Here is a 22593-nt window from a genome sequence, read left to right as displayed (position 1 = left end):
AAGATTTGTGAAATTGATTTCGTCAGCAATTAAGATTAATAACAGGATTGTAAATTTAGCCTTTGTATTATATGTTGTATATTTCTCAAAAAAGTAAAGACAATTTATTGATCTTAAATTGGTCCAATGATTAAGTAGTGATTAAGTCGTTTTTTTAATGATTATAATTTATAAATAGAAACTTTACACAGTTGTAAAAGGTTTATTTCGAATTGTAATAGTCCTGAGTAAATAGTAATAGTTTCCTATTCTTCCTGATGATCCCTGAAAAAGGTCTAGTCATACCTATATCGGTTTGGTTTGTTACACTGATGATCTGTAAAAAAGACTCTATAGGCTATAGATCAGTGGTTTGTTTCACAAAATCAGATAGCGTCATGTACGAAAATGTTTTTTTGTCATACATATTTAGAGCGCTGTAGTTTCACACTCCAAACAGGAGGTGTCGCCAAACGCCTCTTTTAGTTTCGGTTAGAATCCGATGAAGAGCGCCGTTTATCTCCCGTTCATACGCGAGCGCCGTTCAGTTTCTCGTTTTTTATTATTCATTTACTTATTATAGACGTATATAAGAAGAGATAAAATACTTTATTAAGGGGCAGATAAATCGGTTTGCTTCGGTTGAGTAGACGAAGCGTCTTTGGCGGGTTTATCAGAAGGTATGTGGTTCAGCTAAGTTAGCTCGCTAAAGCTAACAGTTTCGTTTCACCAGTTATGCAAAACAGTTTCCCATTTATGATGTAAATATAACTATTTACTATTAACTATTAGTTTATGCCTAAAAGGGTCTAATTTTGTTTGTTTTTTCATTTAGCACTAGGCTGAATATGGAATGTATAGGTGCATGATTGATTGGTTTAGCTTTTTATTAGTTGGACCTGTGTGTGTGTGTGTTTTGAATAAACTATATGGGTGTTTTTGACTGAGCATTTTGCATTATATGTTGTATGTCTGGGTTGTTAACCATGCAGTGATGCTCCATTTGAGATGCATAAAACGTTATGAAATACAGTTCATTTTAAAACGTATATTAGTCTGTATGTAATATACTGTAGTGTATTATAGATTGACGTATTTTATATATTGTTTAAGCAGGGTTATTTCCAGCATGGCGGATGGAGAGGGGTTTGTGGTGCGAGTCAGAGGTTTGCCCTGGTCCTGCTCTGTTGATGAAGTTCAGAGGTTTTTCTCAGGTAAAAGAGCCTCTGCTTAAATCTCCATATTTTCTCCTTATGGTTTATTCCCTGCTTGACTAATTCTAGCTAAATTTCATTATAGAATGCAAAATTGCGAACAATGGAACAAGCATACACTTCACATATACACGGGAAGGACGACCAAGTGGAGAGGCATTTGTAGAGTTTGAATCGGAGGAAGGTCTTAAAATCGCAGTGAAGAAAGACCGTGAAACCATGGGGCACCGTTACGTGGAAGGTAGGCAGCTCCTTTTGCCTTAGTTAGGATCCTTAATAATTCATGGCAAAACGCTGATCGATTAATGTGTGGTTTCAGTTTTCAAATCCAATAGTGTTGAGATGGACTGGGTTCTGAAGCACACCGGACCGAACTGCCCAGACACAGGAGGAGACGGCCTGGTTAGGCTTCGCGGTCTGCCCTTCGGATGCAGCAAGGAGGAAATTGTCCAATTTTTTGCAGGTATGTTTGATAGGAAGTTCAAATTCCCCACTTTACACAGAATTAAACAGTATGCCTACATCTAAGGTGTATTTTAGCTCATCGGACCATCATTTGCACATAAATGAACTTTGATCATTTAAATCAAAGTACTCAGTTTTAGTCATTTAATCTTTAAAATTAGGATTAGTTGAAATTTGTATTAAATCTCCAGAATTGGATCATCCAGAAGGACCAAGATGGGTCACTTTTTATATTCAGCTTTGTCCTTTAAAGGGTTTGTTCACACAAAAATGTAAATTCTGTCATCATTTACTCTCTCTTATGTTGTTTCAAAAGTCTTTTGTTCATCTTCGAAACACAAATTAAGATATTTTTAATGAAACTGAGAGATTTCTGTCATCAAGAGATTGTTAAATAAATCCATATGAATGGAGTGGTTTAGTCCAAGTCTTCTGAAGAGACTTGATCGCTTTATATGATGAAGAGATTTAATTTAGGCTTTTATGCACACATAAACATTGATCAGTGAATATAATCAGAAGCTCAACGGTACTTGCTTGACTTGTGAGAATGAACCTCATTGGTTCTTGTAGAAGCTCTTAACGTGCTGCGTAACACGAGAATGAACCTCATTGGTCCTTGCACGTCAAGCGAACATCCCAGAGCTTCCATTACCAAAATTGAATGCTGTAAAGATTGTTCGGTGATCAATGTTTATATGTGATTGAAAGCCTGAATTAAATCACGTCTCTTCTAAAGACTTGGATTAAACGGATTGATTCATATGGATTTATTTTAAGACCTACATTTTGAACTGTCAGATGATGAACATAAGTCTTCTGGGTTTGAAACGTCATGAGGGTTAGTAAATGATGACAGAATTTTCATTTTTGAATGAACTATCCCTTTAATGTAATTATCAGAAATCGTACTTTAAAATATTTTTTAATTGCCTCAGCCCTTTTTGTAGTTTTTACATACCTAAAAAAAAAGTGTACAACAATCTAGGCATTTATTGGGGCTTTCCAAACAAACAGAGATGGGTTGAGACAGACTCTCAATAGGCATTTGATTTAAGTGACCCTTTTTTCTTTTTCTTGCACCAAATTATCCATAAGTTGTTCCAGAAAAGGTATTGCGGCCCCATTTGGTATGTTTATTTAGTATCATTTCTCATTTGACATAAAGAGAAACCCATAGAGTAATATAAAGTCTTGTTAATGGGCTTGTGACTTAATTTGTCCCCCACTGGGGTTATCTGTCCTTGGGTTGAAGGGTTGGAAATCGTGCCAAATGGGATAACATTGCCGGTGGACTTCCAGGGGAGGAGTACGGGGGAGGCCTTCGTGCAGTTTGCTTCACAGGATATAGCCGAAAAGGCTCTAAAGAAACACAAGGAAAGAATAGGGCACAGGTGGGGATGGCTGGTTGGTTGCCTGGATACGTTGCTTTTCTTATGGTGTTCACCTCATTAAATCATCCACTGCAGAAATGACAAGACATGACCACAGATGATCTGATGACCAAAAAACAAAACAAAAAAAACAAGGAAAATGAAGCCCAGCTGTTAATCCGTTTTTAGTGCTGAGTGAACCATTGAGCTGCGCTGTGTAGATTTAAAGAGGAAAAGAGCTTAGTAGATATTTAAACTTTTTGACAAGCTGGTGAATTTTGGGTTGTAATGGACAGATATGTCAGCCAGACTCATTAAAAGTGCGGCCACATTAGCAAAATTTTACAGGCAAAAAGGTACATTGTATATTGTCGTTTGCTCACACTGAAGTTACTTTCAAACCGAGCAGCTTTCTGTTGGTCAGTTTCCTATTGGGTAGAAAATTTTGCTGATCAACGTTAATTGTGACTTAACCTTAAGCCGGGCGTACACGTTACGATTTTTAGCGTTAATAATCGTTGATGCTTGAATGGTCACGGAATTGTGTGAGAGGAATTACGAGCTGAGCAGAGTAGTTACTTTGCGGGCACCTCCCGATCATTTTTAAACCTGTTCACATAGGTTGTCATCTATATATTATATCTATGAATATTATTATAGCCCTGTGGCTGCAACTCTACAGCACGCATACACTGACACACACACACACACACACACACACACTCTAGTTGTTTTGTTGAAAGGAATTGATGTGCTGTTCTTTGCTTTTCACCAAATCATTTGCACACTCGTCTTTTTATTTTCTTTCTTTTTTTCTATCCAAAGCTTATAGCAGCAACGTTGAAAGCGGTCTCCGTGTTTAGAGCGAAAGCTCATGTGATCGCGTGCCGTGTACCAGCTGCTTCGACACGATCATCAGGTTAACTGACTCGTAACGTGTTCGATGGTGTGTATGAACTCACACAGTGTACGCCCGCCCTTATTTTGCCAGTATTGGGGCTTTTGAGATGTTTGGCATCCGATAGTCACATGGCCACTCAGCACTAAGCCTAATGCAATAGGAATCTGTCAGTGTTTCTACCATTTTGAAGACTTCAGATCATGAGGACCCAGTTAAACAGGTAATACAAAGTTAACCCTAACTGTCTGAAGTGCTTTGCTAGCAGAGAACGAAAGCAGCGTGTCAGTCCAATGAGACCACACCACACCTTCGGGTGACCATAAGAAAAGTTCTTTATAATGAAGGGTTGAATGAAACTAAATATATAAGGGTGCTTTATTTATTTTTGTCTCTCTGTGTCTCTTTTTCTTTTCTTTTCGGAAACTGTTACGTAAAGTCACTGAACGGAGACGCTGACTGTTAATTAGTGTCATCCCAGAGTCATTCTAACTAAGGGTGTTTGTTCATTAGACCCGTTTTCAGACAGCTCTTATTTATACTGCACGCAGGAATGCTCTTGTCTTCTGCCACTAGACCATGGTGCCATCACTCTGTCTTTATGTCCTTAGGTATATAGAGATCTTCAAGAGCAGCCGCGCGGAAGTGCGCACACATTATGAACCCCAGCGTAAGGTCATGGGCATGCAGAGACCGGGCCCCTACGACAGGCCGGGTGGAGGCCGCGGATACAACAGCATGGGAAGAGGAGTCTCCTTTGAGAGAATGAGACGTGGAGGCTACGGTGGGGGTAAATCATTTTTGGTGCTTATCAACATTATGCCACAAATGCTATTGACAGAGCTTAATAATGTTTAACCTGGAACATTCATTTGATATATTGACCTACTGTACAAAAGTTTGGGTTTGGTAAGTTTTTTTTTATATATATACTTAAATATAATCACCTTTTTATCGGTCCATACGTTCCCTGGAAATTAAACCCATGACCTTGGTGTTGCTAGCACCAGGAACAATCACAGAATGTTACAGTCCTGTTATGAGATTATCTAACCCAAAGCTTTACACCCTATGCCACTCTGTTTACAGTTACAACATAATTGTTAAAGGCACAATATGTAAGTTTTTAAGATTAAACTATCCAAAACAACTAGAACAGTGTTATATATTATGTTGATTTGTGTACTTGTATTATCCCAAATGTTTCCAACAATGTTTAAATCCTTAAAAAATTAAATATTTTAACTAGTGTAACGGTCCGTGTCGTTACGTCGCCTGTCGATGACGTCATATCCGCGTTACCCTCGATTTACGGTTTTGCTTCTGTAGAAACCGTGGAAACACCAAAGATGGTTTAATGTATTATGTGTTTTATTAGATTAGTCTTATTGTTTAAATCTCTTGCTTTCTTGATTTACCTCGAATAACACGTTTGTACTAGGGGTGGCACGGTACATGAAAAAACATCCGAACCGTTCGGTTCGCTTGTCTCGGTTCGGTGCGCGTGTGCGTCGCGCGGTTTGCACGGTTCGACGCATGCGCAATGTAGCCTCGTGCCCGTGCTAATACAATGCTAAATCATAAATCAGACATATGTAGAATTACATTACAATGTCCAGCAATCGATTTATATAGTACACTGAGTTTACCTAGACATTTAATGAGATCTACTCCACTATATGTTGTTTTTTTCATGTGAATAAATAGGCTACATAGATCGACTGTTCCACGTAGCCTAATGGTCCAGTGGCAGAACTTGCCAAGCGTATCAAAGGTTCTGAGTTCTAATCTGCGCTCGTATATATTTTTTTCTTTATCAAAACCGATTATGTTTATCAGCGGTTGTATATCAAGCAGGGACCGATTTGTATGAATTTTGTTTTATTATTTAATCGGAACGAGTAGCCTTGAGTCTCCTCAATGGATTGAAGCGCGCGTCCGAGTGATGAATGTGCGGCCGCTGCGGTGTGTGCGCGAGCCACGAGAACACTGTATCAGCACCACTGATCGCAACTGCAACGAGCACTTTGATCACTTGATTAAAAAAACACATTTCAGCGCTAAATTGCTTCTTATTTAACAAACGAATGAAACAAATACTTTGCTAGTTAACTGGAAATGTTTTATTTATTTGTATTGGTACACCCGTGCTGCAAGATAATATCAACCCTGGCAAAAAATGGTGGGGACATGTCCCGCCTATGATGACGAGACACGAGGATAAATTGACAAATAACGGTCCAACACAGCCCACGTAGCTCTACAGATGATGGACCTCCAGGGCCACTGAAAGTTTCCTCAGGGTGACTGCTCACTCATATTACTTCAGAATGGGAAATGAGAAGCTGCGTTTTGCAAACACACCCCATTTATGAAATAAATAAATAAATAAATAGATAATTCAGCTATATATCATATGCTGAAGTAAATTTTTGGAGTGTTAAAGATTAAAAGAAAAAACAACAACATGAACCGTACAGAACCGAAAACCGTGACCCTAAAACCGTGATACGAACCGAACCGTGGGTTTTGTGAACCGTGCCACCCCTAGTTTGTACCATGCCTCAGAGACAACACTATTTTGTCAAGGGGCTAACATAGCATAATCAGAAAGAGCTTTATTTGTAGTAACAGTAACAATAAGTAGTAGTAATAATTTCTCCACCATACAATATTTTAAAGTTAATTGCTTGCCATTTAGCAACACAAGTCACCCAGCTTCATTAATATGATATTATAATATCGATCTAGCTTACGACAATGTAACATAACTTTAAACGCACAAATGTGTTTTAGTATGATTGTTTTGCGATGTGTTACCCCACGATTTTAATTCGTTAAGTAAAGTGACCTGTATGAGTAGCATTTCAGCACTTACGGCTATTTCATCAGAATGAAATAAAATGTATATTTAAGTGATCAAATGTAACTGTAACAAAGTTCAAGTTCAGGGAAGATGGAGGTGGATGTTAAACGTAACTTTAATTGTAAAATAAACACAAATAACAAAACGAAAGGAGCGGCAGCGGCTGACTGGCATATATGGGCATAACAAAAACAGCAAGGATAAATGTCCCACGCTCTCGGCCCCACCCTGCTTCAATCAACTGTAACGTTAATTCATTAGCTCATCCATGAACATGATTTCTGCCTGAATCCCATCAGATTGCTTTCCATTGGCTGTGGAGCTGAAGACGACAAGTTACTCCCATAATTCCATGCTCATTCACAGCGTCATCAAGCTACGCCTTTGCTATTGTTACAAATAAGCGACCTCTAGTGGCGAAAGTTGCATACTATACCTGTACAGATTTTGACTGCTAGGTCACTTTAGATAAGAAAGCTTTTGCCAACAGCTTCCTCTCAACATACTCATGCACAGTTAAGTAAAATAGACAGTGAAAGGTTTATCAGGATTTTATTTTTTTTCTTATTTGAATCAAAGATGGTCGTTACGGAGATGGCAGCTCCTCATTTCAGAGCACAACGGGGCACTGTGTTCACATGAGAGGTCTTCCGTACAGAGCCACTGAGACAGACATATATAATGTGAGTCCTTAGTCTGGAAATAAACAGGTATTTGTGAGTATGTGTGTACTTTGTCTGTTAATGTAAAGCATTTATTGAATTATATTTACTGTCTGTGTCCATGTTGTCCTCTCCAGTTCTTCTCCCCACTGAACCCGGTGCGTGTTCACCTGGAGATCGGTCCTGATGGGAGAGTGACGGGCGAGGCGGATGTCGAGTTTGCCACGCATGAGGACGCTGTGGCCGCCATGTCGAAGGACAAAGCCAATATGCGTATGTATTAGGAGAGGGAATAGCTACATTCACACTGCAAGCCTTAGTGCTCAAGTGATTTATTACTCCCATCCAATTTCTTTGTTTGGCTGTTCACATCTTTTTTTTAAAAGTGGTCAATATCAGATTTGAATGCGAACTGGCCACAGAAATGAAAAGTCATAGAAGGTCATACGCATTTATTCATAAGGTGGTGTGCCGGGGAAACCAGCAAATTTGTGCGCTGGTGATAAAGAGGATGAATGTTGAGATGATATGGCCTTTCATACTGAGGTTGCATTTTAAAACTTCAGACCTGTATCTCATTTAGGACCACATATGGTGCTAATGGAAAAGATCAGAAAAAACGGATATGAATCTACGATCTGATAAAGATAAAATATTGGAACCAAATGATTTTCATTAAGTTCAGGTTTTGTTAACATGTCTTGAATGTCTGAATTCTTCTCATGAAGCAAACTGAACAGTTTGATAGCCTAAATACCAACACTGTTTCTCATGCAGAGCACCGTTATGTGGAGCTGTTCCTAAACTCAACGGCAGGGGGCGGAAGCGGGGGATATGGTGGCCAAATGATGGGCGGTATGGGTAAGAGCTCTTCTTCACCTCTTCTTCACCAATGAGTAACTCTTACTAAGCAGCTATTAGGAGATGCGTTATTGTTGCTCTGCAGGAAACCAGTCGTCATACGGACACAGCAGCCAGCAGATGGGCTCTGGCTACAGCGGTGGTTATGGTAACCAGAGTGGCATGGGGGGCTACAGTGACTACAGTGAGTGTCAGCTCTTCCGTAGCTCTGCTAGCCGGTTCCATGCCAAATCCTATCGCCCTTGGACCCCTAGGGGTAGCTGTTTGTAATGCCTGATTAAAAAGCCTTTCGTGTTATCCTGTTGTAGCTGATCAGGTAAATACAATCACCATTAAACAGTACTCCAATGCCAATATTATCATTTGAATAAAGTTTGTCTGGATTTTACATCTTTTCTGTTGTGATACCTAAAATATAATGAATGTGTATCCTTCAATATCCTAAAATTCTGAGATTTTTTTACCCAAAAAAATAGAAAAGGTGTGGTGATATTTAACACTGAGAGCACAATTCAATGAAAGTTTGTGATTGCATGTAGGCTAGCTTACCAACTGAATCAAAGACAAACATTTATTTGTACCATTTTATATATGACAGTTTGGACACAAGATGTATGATTAAAGTAAAAAATACTTATTGATGTTATGTTTTTGATGCATGATGTTGCTGATGATGTATTTTGGGATTAATAATTGGGTTCCAAAAGGAATTTGCAGTGAGTTCTTCCAGCCAATGGAATTTTTTAGGGGTCCAAGTGAGGTAGAATTTGATGCATCACTGAAGGCCCTGTCACATGACCTCCGTCAATGCATGTTATCTCTGGCACTGGATTTCGCGCAGGTCAAATGGTTTCACCTTTGACCCCACCTGACTTTTTACAGCACAGTTATTGATTGCCAAACAGTTCACCGGGTTTCATTGCGCGCGTGGTGTCAGTGTAAAAAAAAAAACATTTATAATGTGAAATGCGTGTTATTGCTCTGAATGTGTATGCAGTTTTTGTGAAATTTGAAGCAATTTTAAATGACAAACCTGCATTGCTTGTCATGTGACTGGGCCTTGAGAATCATAGTAGAAATGATGATTTATCGCCGCACTGAGAACTCCCTGGTCCTAAAATGTGTATTTCTCCCTCCTGTCAGGTAATCAGGGCGGAATGGGCAGCAGTTACTACGGCGGAGGAAGCCGCGGATCCATGGGAATGAACGGCCTCAGCAGCGGCATGGGGGGAGGCTGGGGGATGTAGCCTCCGGGGGTTTCATAGCTGGTTTATTATCTATGACAAACCTTAATTTGAACAGTGTCCTTTTTCGTTTGTTTGCTCTTTGTTCCTTGCTCCCTTCTAAGTTGTGTTTCGGAGCTTTACACAAGTACATTTATTTTTCCCTGTTGACATGGTTGAGGAAAATCCTTTTACTAGAGTTAGTAATTTATGTTAAAGAGAAGCTCTTTATTTGCTGAAATGTGACACAGCCCATGTATCACACTGGAGAGGTGCCTGTAAATCTGTTTACTGTCGAGTATAAAAAGAGGTGATTTTTGTTTCCTCATTGCAGGATACTACGGGCCAACTTTATCAAAGCCTTTAGTACAGGTTGACGTCTTTGCACATGGAGGTTTCACTCTGTCAGCGAATGTAGCACATCATATCTTAAACTTTTCGCTCCAGCAAAGGTGTTTTGCATGTACTTAATGCTTAATCCAGGCCGAAAGTTTAAAAAGAGTGTACAAGTTTAAGGTAAAAAAAAAAATGTTTTGTATAATTTGAAAGCATGATGGGTAGTGAAGGGGTTTCATTTAGATGCATGTTACTGTTTGCATTTGGAAAAGCGTTTGCTTCCCCCCTCCCCCCTGTGATTTCAGTGTAGTGCATCAGTGGACAAATGTTTTGATTCCTCATGTCTTCACAGATGGATTCATATTTCAATGCAGTGTTTATTAAACCATACACAATTCTATAAAATCTCCAGAGACTTCATTACAGTTTTATGAACACAATAGGAGACCGTACAACACAGAAAACTGTCATACAATCTAAAATATACATTTTGTTTTCAGAGAGCGTTACAAAGTTTTATATAAAAAAAAAAAAAAGTAGATTTTTCTTTGACTGGTATGAGCAAAAAAAAAAAAAGTCAAAGAAAATACAATCCATTTGCGCTTTAGTCTTGCATACGATAAATGTAATTATACCCTTGGACAAGGAAAACTCATTTAGACTTTGAGCCTCATTCATGACAAGAGCAGACGAAATGTTCAAGTTGTTTATAAAACCATAGTTATGCAAAAGTTTGCATTTGATAGTTTGTTTTATGAATGGTTGATACATTTTCTTTAATAATTCACACATACCCACTGACGTTATATAATAACTAGCCCCCATTTTGACCGGTGAGCTCTGTGTTTGTAAGACAGTCTGTGGATTAAATCTTTATAGTACAAGCACATATACGCTAAAAAATATTAGAATTCAGTTATGCCATGTCTCATTAAATATTACACTAATCAGATTTTACAAAACCATTACAAATGTCATTCAGTCCAATTTTGATAAGAGGAGACAACTAAAGGCTAAAAAGCACGAAGAGTATCGAAAAATTCTACTTCTACCTTCACTCTTTGTGAACATATTAAAGGCTTCTAAGTGTTTGTTCGCTCCCTATAATGAAGACTATCAGTATAAATACAGTCAATTATCCTAATGTCTTCCTGTCAAAGAAACATTGCATATGATTTTGCAACAATCAAAAGGTTTAGTCAAACGAAAGCCAGTGGTGCCACAAGAAATTAATGCATTTGAGTGTTAAAAATACAAAGAGATCAAGAGTTGATTATTAGACTTGGCCTGTAGTTTCACACACATGATCAGCAGAGAGGTTAGGCAGTGTCAGGAGGCGCTGGAGCTCCTCTGGAGCAGAAGGGAATGGCAGACGTCACATACGCGGACGGGTCTGGGGTACGAGGGCAAAGCCAGCTCATTACTAGAGCAGTTGCTGCAGTAGATGTCTCCACAGTTCCTGCAATGGTGCTTTAAACAGAAACACGAGAGTGGAGTTATTCGCCAAAGGACTGAGACGTAGTGATTGACAGAGCGGAACATCACTCACTTTCCTCCGAGCGATTGAGAATTCTTTCAGGCACTGTTTGCACTGCGTAGCTTCGTCGTCTTTTAGCCAGGCCTGACCCTAGAGAACAGAAATTACAACATCAATTGCCATTATCATGATACTGGAAGAAACTTTTGAAAGAAATGAAGTTTTATTCAGAAAGGATGCATTAAATTGATCAAAAGTGACAGTAAAGACATTTTATAATGTAACAAAATATTTCAATTTCAAATTTCTTTTGAACTGTCTATTCATCAAATTTTCAGTTTCCACAAAAACATTAGGCGGCACAACTGTTTTCAACATTGATAATAATAAGAAATGTTTCTTGAGCAGCAAATCAGCATATTAGAATGATTTCTGAAGGATCGTGTGACATTGAATCTTATATACATTATAATATTTCACAATATATCTGCTTTTTTACAGTTTAGTTTTTTTTTTTAATCAAATAATTGCAGCCTTGGTGAGCACAAGAGACTTCTTTCAAAAGTATTTAAATATCTTACCAACCACAAACCTTTGAACGTTATATACAGTACATAAGCTAAGAAACCTGATAAACTAGATTCAAACAGGAATTTTATAATAATTCTTCTTAATTATTTATGTAAAATATACTGCAATAATTCTATTTCCAAGCTTGAGCCCTCAATGTTTTATTGTCTTGTCCATCTGGACTTTTAAGTCTGATCACTTAGTAAAGTTATAACATCTCTCAAGCACTATTATAATGACGATGTAGCAGTTTAGGACGAGTTACGCAGCAAAGTTTAATAAAGCAAACCGTAAAGGCCCTTGCACGCCGAGTCCGAAATGTGAATCACGCTTGCACACTGCCTCTGAAACTTTCGTCCGTTCGATTTTCTGCGTTTTTCGCATCCGTAGCGAGCATTGTGTTTCGACAAATCAGAGCCACCGAATCACGAATACGAAAAAACACATGCGAAAATTTCGGACTCAGTGTGCAAAGACCTTGATACTTGGCAAGCACTACTAACCTTTGCTTGGCTGTACAGATGAACACAAACAAAGGTGAACTTGCATGAAGCTCTTTTACCTTCAAGGCTTTATTGACCTCTTTGAAGTCCTCCATCTTGAGTTTGGATCTGAAAGTGGGATTTTAGAGTAAGACTAGTGTGTGATATCAGACAGGAGGGGTGACAGAGAAATGAAGATAGAGTGGTCTCACTGGCTGAGATGAAGTCCCATCTCCTGTAGAGCCTGTTCCTGCTCCTCACACAACTGCTGGAGCTGCTTCTTCTCCTGCCGAAGGTCAAGAAGCTCCTGCGGAAACAAAGGGTGCAGTATGCTGGATCAAAGCAGTCATTTATTCACGACAAAATAAAAAGATGTTCATTCTTGCTTTGATTTTGTAGAATGTCAAAGTGATTTATTGTCTGCCCTGGTTAAAGCAGCAGTGTATCTGACCGTCTGCAGGCCCTGCAGCTGCTGGAGCTGTGTGCGCAGCTCTGTGCTGTTGTCCTGTTCTCGCTGTAGCTCCCTCTGCATGTTCTGACGCTGCTCTTTCTCCACGCTGAGCTCTGACTCCAGGCCTGCCCTGTACAAAGACAGAACAGCAACAACATGGAGTCAAATGACGGGGTATCTGCAGGGTTTTTACAATCAAATTTAAGGCTTTAGAGTTTATTAAGACCTGCACAAATCATTTATTACCATATGGGTGGTGTGAAGAAACATCAAAAACCATAAAATGACTGAAATATGATTTACAAAAACAAATAATACAGGTTGACAAAAATAAAAAGGTTTATAAAATGATGAAGCTCACAAACCATTTTAGCCTTCTAAAATCAAAAATATAAAATCAACATAAGAATCAAAATGATAAAGATTCTAGAAATCAAAAAATATATATATATTGAGAGAGTACAAGGCTAATGGCACACCTTAAGAAAAACATGCTTTTCACTACTGCCATAGTGTATGATTGCAGAAAAAATGTATGCTTTTATTGAACATTGATGGAGCAACATATTTTGTGTGTAAGATAAATCATAAAAGTGGTTTATTTGTTTAAAAATCTTGATTAATGTATGTTTTACCCCACACACAGGGTAAACGCTCACTAGCAAGGGGCAAAAGGCACAAACTATTGACAAATACTTAAGCTAAAATAATGTTTTTTCTTATTAATTCTTATTACAAGTCTAAAACATGTTCAAAACAATCACTAGCAAAGTTTGTATTATTTTCTGTTTATTTTGATACATTTTCAATTAATATACTGTCATTAAAATATGTTCATATGTTCACGAACAGTTGCGATACACAATGTGGATAGTCAATCATTTTAGATCAGATTCCAATCGGATACACAAATAATCGGATTTGGACTGACAGTGTAAACGTAGCCAGAGACTTCTTATGGCCATACATTTTGATTCAACTGAACTTAAAGGGATCGTTCACCCAAAAATGAAAATTCTGTCATCATTTACTCACCCTCAAGTTGTTTCAAACCTGTAAGAATCTCTTTTTTCTGCTGAACACAAAAGAAGATATTTAGAGAAATGTCTGTAACCAAACAGTTGATGGACCCCATTGACTTCCACAGTATTTTTTTTTTTTCCTACTATGGAAGTCAATGGGGTCCATCAACTGTTTGGTTACAGACATTTTTCTAAATATCTTCTTTTGTGTTCAGAAGAAAAAAGAAATTCTTACAGGTTTGAAACAACTTGAGGGTGAGTAAATGATGACAGAATTTTCATTTTTGGGTGAACTATCCCTTTAAGACTCTTTAAGGTCCTACGGGAACCCTGTAATAACTCAAGATCTTGAGGGGTGAAAACATGACTGCAAAGTTAGCGTTTAAAGAAGCCCAGTTCACACTACCTGAGCGTGTCGAGGTCGGCGAGACGCTTCTGCAGAGCGTTCACTTTCCCTTTCATCTCCGATTTCATCTCATTCTGGCTTTCATCTGAATTCTTGCGCACATTTTCTGAATTTTGAAGTCTGAGGAGCAAATGCTTGTGTTTAAGAGGTTTCGAAAAAGTCCATACACAGCATATCATACATATCTCCCATAAGTTTACCCAAAATGAAACTTCTGTCATTATGTTGTTTCAAACCTGTATGACATGTTCCCCCAAAGCAAGACTAAAAAAAGAGAGTTATCCAGGTTTGGAACAAGATAAAGGCGAGTAAGTGACTTTTGGGTGAATTATTCCTTAAATGTGCACCTCTGCTCCAGTTCTTTCATGGCAGCCTCCATCTGAATCATCTTCTTTTCCAGTTGTAGCATGTCCTCCACCTTTTTCTGGGCCACTCGGTCAGACTCCTTATGGGTCAGACGAAAAGATATACGTTTCAATTGGTTACAAGTTATCCTATTCCAGTTAACATCATGCTGTACAGAGAAAAACAATGTAACACCTGTGCTTTGTTGAACATCTGTATGTTGAGATTCTTGACTTGGTCCAGTTGTTGTCGTAGTGCGGCCAGCGAGTCTTGTTTCTCGTGCGTGTCCTTTTCCAGAAGTTTCATGGCGACTTCCATTTCCTGTTTCATACCGATCTGCAGCTCCAGCTCCTTTTGTAGCTCCTGATTGGACACACAGCGCATGCGATTGGCTCTATACAATGTCATATACACTGCCCGGCCACACACTCAAACATACAACATGCTAGAAACATAATAATCACTGCAATAATGATCCAATTATAGACGCTTAAAGTCAGCCTGTAGTAATTTTGTCCCTTAAAACTCATCTTTGATCACTAAAATGACACATTTAAACGTTTATTTTCCTGTGAAAAATATTTCTTCATGCCTTAAAATAGCTTGACTGTAACTCTACACCCTTGTTTAATTTAGTATACGCGGAGCTATGATAAATTAGTCAAAATGGCTTTGACTTGTGACTTTGCGCATGGTTTGTCTTAAAGCATATTAAAAAACACCACATAGACATACAAACAACATTAAAAACTTTAAGACTTTGCCTATTTAAATCCAAACGGCAACTTTTTTGGGCTGGCCAATGTACCATGCAATACAATATCGACTCCAAATCAAAAATAACTGTACATTGAGAGCTGGATTATTTAACATTCTTACCTGCCGGATTCGTTTCTCCTCCTTGTACTGCTTCCATACTACATTGTACATTTCATCCAAACCCTGACGTGTCTGCCGATATGTTTCCAGCTCCACCTGGCTGTCTTGCATAGTCACCTAAAACATTCCAAATGTGAGGCAAATTTGTCTTCACTTGGTAAATAAAACTGGCCAGATGGTAGGTCACTTTTTTGGGAATTACCTTTATTTTCTCCATTTCACCTGATGGATTTTGGGTTCCTTGCGACTGTAGCATTTGGCTTGCTTAGTTCAGGTTTTAAATGGCATTTAACATTAAATTATATTATTGATTAGCCTGCACTGACACTCAGATGGGAACAAAACTTGAACTGAATTGAGCTGGATGATGGTCCAAGAGCTGATTATAGCCGAACTGAACTCATTTCATAATTGATGAACTTCACACAGTTATTGAACTGAACTGAATCAACACTGAACTGACTTCAGTTGAATAATGACACGATTGAAGTTTGAGTCATTGATCATAATTTTCCTGTTTATCACTGTGAAGCTGCTTTTGTATAAAGTGCTATATAAATAAAGGTGACTTGACAAAACGATTAGTGATAAACCCATTTGTTGGCCATTGTTAGGCTATCAGCATTAGCAGTTCAAGAGGTAAAATTATGCTTCTCACATTTTTTTTCACTAAATTATTTCATACAGACATTTATCTTGTAACTCTCACCTCCTCTTTCCTCTGACTATTTTGAAGAATACTAGAATTTTCTTGTTTAAGTTGTTCCTGCTCTTCACACAGAGCGTTGATTCTGTCGGTGGCTGCTGTAAGCTGTATACAAGACATAAAAAATATAAAAATGTTTTTCATGTTAATTCTGTAGTGCATGATTTATAAGCCACAAATCAAAATATGCAAAAGCACAGCATAGGCCTGTTTACACCTGGTCAATTCGTGTTTATTTACTGATTGGATAGCTATATGATTTGTTAAAACGTTTCCATTTACACTTGCTGGCCACAAATGTGTTTCCGCAATTCAATCTTCAATTCCCGTGCTTTATGCAAATCTATGCAAATTTACGCTGCATTTTTTTCACCAAAGATGAAGTTATGCATAGTAAAAGTAGGCATGGTAAGCTCCACAGTTGGTAATTTCGGGGTGGAGATGCATACGCACAATCTTCTGCTGACTGAGTTTTATAAATGGAATTTTGTGCAGGTTCTGGCGTACGCATGGTTTTATAAATCTGAAAACTTTTGTGTGCATGCAAAATCTAGCTTTTGTGCGCATGCACAATTTTAGGATGAAATCTACGGAAGGTTTTATACATGAGGCGCCTGGTCTTTTCACGATCAGATAGGCATCCAATCAGAGAAAACGCATGAAGTGATCAGGTGTAAACAGGCCCATAAAATCCATAAAAAGTTCTTTGTGTACAGTGTTTTCACCTCCTCAATGAGTTTGCTGTTAGTCTTCTCCAACGAGTCCATCTTGACCTGAAGATCCGTCACCGTGCAGCTCAGATGCCGGTTCAGTTCTTCTATGTAGTGCTTCTGGTCAAGAATGGCTGTCATTTTTGAATCACTGTTAGCAGTTAAAGAATCCGAAAGAGTCAACATTACTGAACATTGTTGCACAGAATACAATCGTGACATTAAAGGGATAGTTCACCCAAAAAATGAAAAATCTGTCATCATTTACTCACCTTCAAGTCATTGTTAAACACTAAAGAAGATATTTTAATGAAGGTAGCCATTGACTTCCATGTGTTTTTTTTTCCTACTATGGAAGTCAATGGCTATCGTCAACTGTCCGGTTACCAACATTCTGTAAAAGTGTTCAAAAGAAGAAAGAAACTCATACAGGTTTGGAACAACTTGAGGGTGAGTAAGCGATGACAAAATCATTATTTTCACAATTATTTGCTAAATGATCACACACTCACTCTTGTGTGGTCTCAGTTGCTTGCAAATCCTTTAGATACATTGAGAAGTCAATGACGCACACCTGCAGAAACAAGAACGCAGTGTTTAGTGTCAATGAGCACACCTGGCAGCTTGGTTTTTAATGGCTATGTGATTCACCTGAGAATCCAGATCCTCTCCTTTCACACACAAATTTGCATCGATCACATTCAGACCCACCAGCATCCCTACGATCACAGTCCCCTCTTCCTCCATTATAAGAGCCCCAGGCTCATAAAATTCCCTAAGAAAGAAACAGAGCAGGAATTTACTTTGGATTTAATAGCACTGCAAACGTTTGTATGATATCAATATTATTTATTTTTATATACATTTTTTTTTTCAGTGTCTTAACTGCTCTTACCCAACAAGGTCTCTCCTATTAACAAGCACCTTCATGTAGTCTGCAATCTTTTTCTGCATAAGAGCTAGATGCAGCCACGCTCGAGCTCGACCAAGCCCTGTCCTGAAACAACACAAAACCTAATGAATGTAAAGAGCAAATGCATGCTCTCCTATTACACTGATTCAAACATGATATTACATCCAAGACAAGCGCCTGTGAGTGATGGGCACCTACTTGATTCCAGGCATATCACGCACACTGGTGGCAATATCAGCTGACTCGGGGCTCAGTTTCTCTATCAACTCCAGAGGAGCCCAGATTGACTTATTCTGACCAATGAAAGATTTCCTCACTGCCCATGAGGAAAGATAGAAACATGCAGGATTTAGGCCATAAAAACTGGTTAATTTCACAAAAAAGGCAAAGACATCAAAGATAATTAAGTACATTTCCATATTATTGAACTCTGAAGCAAGGTTATTGGTAAATAAAATTTAAACCAAAAAATAAACGAAAAATTATTTTGATTACTTGAAATAAAACAAATATTAACTGAAATAAATTAATATATAACATTAATAACATTACACACAACTATTCAAAGGTTTGGGGTCAGTAAGGAATCTTTGGGGTCTTTTTCGGGATAAATTAAATAAATTATTATATATTATATAAAAATTGTAAGAAATTCATACTTTTATTCAGCAAGGATGAATTAAATTGATGAAAAGTGACAGTAAAGACATTTATAATATTACAAAAGATTTCTATTACAGATAAATGCAGTTCTTTAGAACTTTCTATTCATCAAAAAGTCCCGAATTTTTTATTTTTTTTTTCAACATTGATAATAATAATAAATGTTTCTTGAGCAGCAAATCAGAATATTAGAATGATTTCTGAAGGATCATGTGACTGAAGACTGGAGTAATGATGCTGAAAATTCAGCTTTGACATCACAGGAATAATTTACATTTTACTATATATTCAACAAGAAAAAAGTTATATATAAATATATATACACATATGTATATAAAAATATGTATGTATATATATATATATATATATATATATATATATATATATATCATATATATTTAGAAAGCTAGAATATATATATATATATATATACATATATTTAGAAAGCTATGTATAGTTATATATATATATTGTGACCCTGGACCACAAAACCAGTCACATGGGTCAATTTTTTGAAATTGAGATTTATACATCATATGAAAGCTGAATAAATAAGCTAGGATTGATTGAATAAATATTGTTAGGATAGGACAATATTTTGCTGAGTAACAACTATTTGAAAATCTGGAATCTGAGTGTGCAAAAAAATCTAAACATTGAGAAAATCGTCTTTAAAGTTGTCCATTTATGTTCGCGAATGTGCTGCATTCACTCACAAAAATACATGTTTTATATATTCACGGTAGATAATTTACAAAATATCTTCATGGAACATGATCTTTACTTAATATCCTAATGATTTTGGCATAAAAGAAAAATAGATCATTTTGACCCATACAATGTATTGTTGGCTATTGCCACAAATATACCCGTGCGACTTATGACTGGTTTTGTGATCCAGGGTCACATATATACACATATATATATATATATATATATTGCATGTTCAGATATTTATACAACAAAATATTCTGAAGGCCATGAAAGTTTTGTGAAAATTATCAAAAATGCTGGCGCTGGCTGGTAACTTTATTTTTAAAACGCTAGTGGGGAAAGAGTTAAGCTTTATGTCCCATCTCACCTTTTAAACCATGTTTAAGGCAGTGCTCCAGAACCACGAAGAACTGCTGCAGAGGTGGATACTCGGAGTCCAGCGTGCGTCCGAGACTGAGGGAGGACTGGATCAGAACCTTAATGCTGAGCTTCATCATGCTGAGGAGGTTCGACCGCTCCACCACCATGGGATCCTTCACAGCTGGATCCTTCACAGCTGGACAGATCGGAGACAACACAGATGCATTAACACACGAACACAGCAAACACTTCCTGTGGCATCTGCAAAACCGCTCACTCAGCTCACTGTCGGTTAGTTTAACTGATGAGTCAGGGTAATTAAGTGCAAACGCAAAACAATGACTCAAATATTAAAGTTACTTAGAACAACAAATAAAAGCCTTAAACGGAACTTGAGGGGAAGTGGAAGTTCCTGCTAGAGAAAAAATATCCAGTCAGGAAGCAGGTGCATTATTCAATTCCTGCACGCTGTAATGGTCTAAAAAAACAATTATGTCATTTGTTGCCATTAAGAAGCTACAGATGTAGGGCAACCTATAACAATGGCTGTATTAAAATGTTTCAGCTTAAATTTATAAGTCGCTTGTTATAATCACGTTGAATAATGGCCAGATTAGAGTTGCAAGGATTCAGCTCATGAATAGATTAACCTGTTTGATGCAATATCTTGGGCCTGGACATTCTTTTGAATGGTTTTGTGGTGTCTAGGTCACTGTTACAAAACTGTACTGGTGTGTTTATATGCTATCAAATGGTAATATCATGGTTCTTTGTCATATCACATAGTATTGATATTTTAATATATTCTTATACCTTAGTATTTGGGAAGCTAACATGCCATTTCAGCAGTAGACTGGTATGCTATATTTTTAATTACTTTACTTTAGTACACTGTATAATTATTATTCATGCAGTTTCATATTTCTCATCAAGCAAATGCATTATTTTCTCATGTCAAGTACGACAGGGTTTTTTAAACTGGGGTCCAGGGGCCACAGGGGAGAACTAGAGGGTCTATGGAAACGTTTAGAAGAGAAAAAGTGTCAAATAAAATTAATTACTTAATTAACTCGGGTCGATGAAAGGTCTCGAGGGGCCCCTTCGAATGCACCCAGGCCCGAGCTTCCAGCAGCCCCCCGCCTCATGGAGAAATCGGTCCCATCAGACCAGGGTCCACCTCAGAACTGAGGTGCCTCTGGGACCTCCCCGGACCGAGATATCGGCCGTTTTCTCTGGAACTCTCCCATGTATAACCGGACGTTACTCAGGAAGGGAGCCGCCCAGGGGTTCAGGACTCTGGGGTCAGGGATCCCCCAAAGGGTCCGTCCTAACCCAAGAGTTCAGAGCCCGGGGACCTCCCAGGACCGAGATACGGCCACTTCCTATACAGCTTTGACCGGGCATAACTCTGGAACCGAGCTGCCCCAGGGCGCCAGACTTTTTAATAAGAAATAAAAAAAACTTTATTGAATTGAATAAAATAGATTTTAATAAATAATACATCAACAGCACAGTACTATAGTATAAAAAGTATAGGAGTTAAAAAAAAAAAAACGTAATAATGTAACCCGCTAAATTTTTTCCACACAATATTTTCCACTTTTCATTTAATATAATTTAATATATATATATAAAACATTTATAAATAAATATTTCAGAGTAGGATTGGGTATTTCTGCATAACAGATGCAGTAGCTGTCTTTTAAAACCTTAGGATGAGGTTCCCTCCTCACACAAGGATGATTATATTTGGGAATCTGTGGCATCTAAGACTGAAAACCCCTGATTTATGACACTTCATGCGCTATTAGTTTTAAATACTCGTTTCACACTTTAGAGTTATTTAAATAGGCAGCAAAAAGGTTTAAAACTTCATGGTAATAAAATACACATTCCCTTATCCATTCATACAAATCTGAACGTAATATTTTTATGTTGAAGTTATTTGTCAACTACCAATTTACGTTGTGATATTACCATGGTACGTGCATGTAGGTTTATAAACAATATCATGGGAATACCCTGGTACTTTATACTTTTATGTTAGTTCTGTTATTAACTACTTATCTTAGTTAGTAAGTAAGTGCAGTCAGTGAACGTTCTTATCCCAATAATTAGGCTAAATGTCAGCCTGGGGAACAGGTGTCCTACCTGCTGTCTTTATGGGATCAGAGATGTGCTGTGATGTGTCAGATCCCTTTAACCCCGCACTGTAATGATTCACTCCGATGCTCAGCGTCTCCGACGCTTTACGAGCAAACGACAAAATCGGCGCAGACCAAGAGCTGTCTGCCGGTTTGTCCTTCTGGGCCTCGTCGGTATCACTGGCGACATCATCTTGCACCGGTTCCGTAGCCTCTGGGTCTTCTTCTTTTGCAGGAACGTCCTCGCATTCAACTTTCGTGTTTGGGTCCTCGTCCGCCATGTTTACTTGTCAAAACATGTGACTCGAGACCAAAGCAATCGAGTTTGATCGCTTAAGGGAGACAAATCCATTAGCGAGCGAGCAGATTTTTCCTTTCAAAACAAATTTTTAGCCATCAATTTAAACAAATTAAAACGATTATTAAATTATTTAAAATCGTATATCAATTAAATATAAAATATAATAAAAATTAAAAACGCAAAAGTTATTAACCCCTTACCAGTCAGGGATCACTGGTGATCCCAGATTATTTTAGTTCAAAATATGTTTGAGCTTATATATCTCAATATTAATAACAGTCTGGTTAATTTTGAGTCTTGAACTATAAACTCTCAAGTGTTGGCTTTCTAAATGTATGTGTTATGTTTCTATTCAGAATTACTTATGAGCAGTAACCTTTTTATTTTGGGCATTTCATGTATGCAGCACTTGCCAAAATTGGGGGTGACTGGGAAGGGGTTAAAGATAGATTGAAAAACAGACAGACAGACAGATCGCCAGGTAGATAGATTGTTAACCTTTTTAAGTTTAACCTGCGATACACTTAAAAATAGAAACATCAAATTTGATTTGACTTTCAATGCAACAGTTTA

The 22593-nt window shown here is 37.8% G+C and overlaps 2 protein-coding genes across 6 annotated transcripts; one reads left to right on the top strand and one right to left on the bottom strand.

Annotated features, from left to right (window-relative positions):
• The first annotated feature begins 447 nt into the window (after positions 1-447).
• Positions 448-10277, top strand: hnrnph1 (heterogeneous nuclear ribonucleoprotein H1). 4 transcript variants are annotated; one of them, XM_084431079.1, is made up of 11 exons: positions 448-659; positions 1096-1193; positions 1279-1434; positions 1513-1656; positions 2914-3052; positions 4541-4719; positions 7375-7478; positions 7595-7730; positions 8235-8318; positions 8404-8502; positions 9462-10247. In XM_084431079.1, the coding sequence occupies exons 2-11, from the start codon at positions 1109-1111 to the stop codon at positions 9563-9565; spliced, it is 1230 nt and encodes a 409-aa protein (XP_084287205.1). In that variant the 5' UTR covers positions 448-659; positions 1096-1108; the 3' UTR covers positions 9566-10247. The 4 variants fall into 4 exon arrangements, with proteins under 4 accessions (XP_084287205.1, XP_084287207.1, XP_084287208.1 ...); XM_084431081.1 differs by having other exon boundaries at positions 455-659; positions 8404-8634; positions 9462-10277; XM_084431082.1 differs by having other exon boundaries at positions 455-659; positions 9458-9586.
• On the bottom strand, positions 10235-22031 carry rufy1 (RUN and FYVE domain containing 1). 2 transcript variants are annotated; one of them, XM_084431077.1, is made up of 17 exons: positions 21727-22031; positions 19583-19771; positions 18037-18154; positions 17821-17922; positions 17577-17700; positions 17438-17499; positions 16941-17076; positions 16219-16320; positions 15510-15626; positions 14826-14993; positions 14633-14730; positions 14286-14405; positions 12858-12987; positions 12619-12713; positions 12487-12535; positions 11427-11504; positions 10235-11347 (listed from the first exon to the last, which is right to left on the bottom strand). In XM_084431077.1, the coding sequence occupies exons 1-17, from the start codon at positions 21998-22000 to the stop codon at positions 11207-11209; spliced, it is 2103 nt and encodes a 700-aa protein (XP_084287203.1). In that variant the 5' UTR covers positions 22001-22031; the 3' UTR covers positions 10235-11206. The 2 variants fall into 2 exon arrangements, with proteins under 2 accessions (XP_084287203.1, XP_084287204.1); XM_084431078.1 differs by having other exon boundaries at positions 19583-19756.
• Between the last annotated feature and the right edge of the window lie 562 nt (positions 22032-22593).

This window comes from Rutilus rutilus (assembly GCF_951802725.1).
Source record: "Rutilus rutilus genome assembly, chromosome: 14".
Lineage (NCBI taxonomy): Eukaryota > Metazoa > Chordata > Actinopteri > Cypriniformes > Leuciscidae > Rutilus > Rutilus rutilus.
This window is presented reverse-complemented; position numbering and strand designations above follow the sequence as displayed.

Coding starts and splice junctions, on each gene's coding strand:
- hnrnph1 (XM_084431079.1), top strand. CDS start 1,109: ATGGCGGATGGAGAGGGGTTTGTGGTGCGAGTCAGAGGTTTGCCCTGG. Junction 4,720..7,374: donor ACGTGGAGGCTACGGTGGGG/GTAAATCATTTT, acceptor TTTGAATCAAAG/ATGGTCGTTACGGAGATGGC. Junction 7,479..7,594: donor CTGAGACAGACATATATAAT/GTGAGTCCTTAG, acceptor TGTCCTCTCCAG/TTCTTCTCCCCACTGAACCC.
- rufy1 (XM_084431077.1), bottom strand. CDS start 22,000: ATGGCGGACGAGGACCCAAACACGAAAGTTGAATGCGAGGACGTTCCT. Junction 18,155..19,582: donor CCTTAAACATGGTTTAAAAG/GTGAGATGGGAC, acceptor CCTCATGGGCAG/TGAGGAAATCTTTCATTGGT. Junction 15,627..16,218: donor ATAGTCAGAGGAAAGAGGAG/GTGAGAGTTACA, acceptor GGAATGTTTTAG/GTGACTATGCAAGACAGCCA.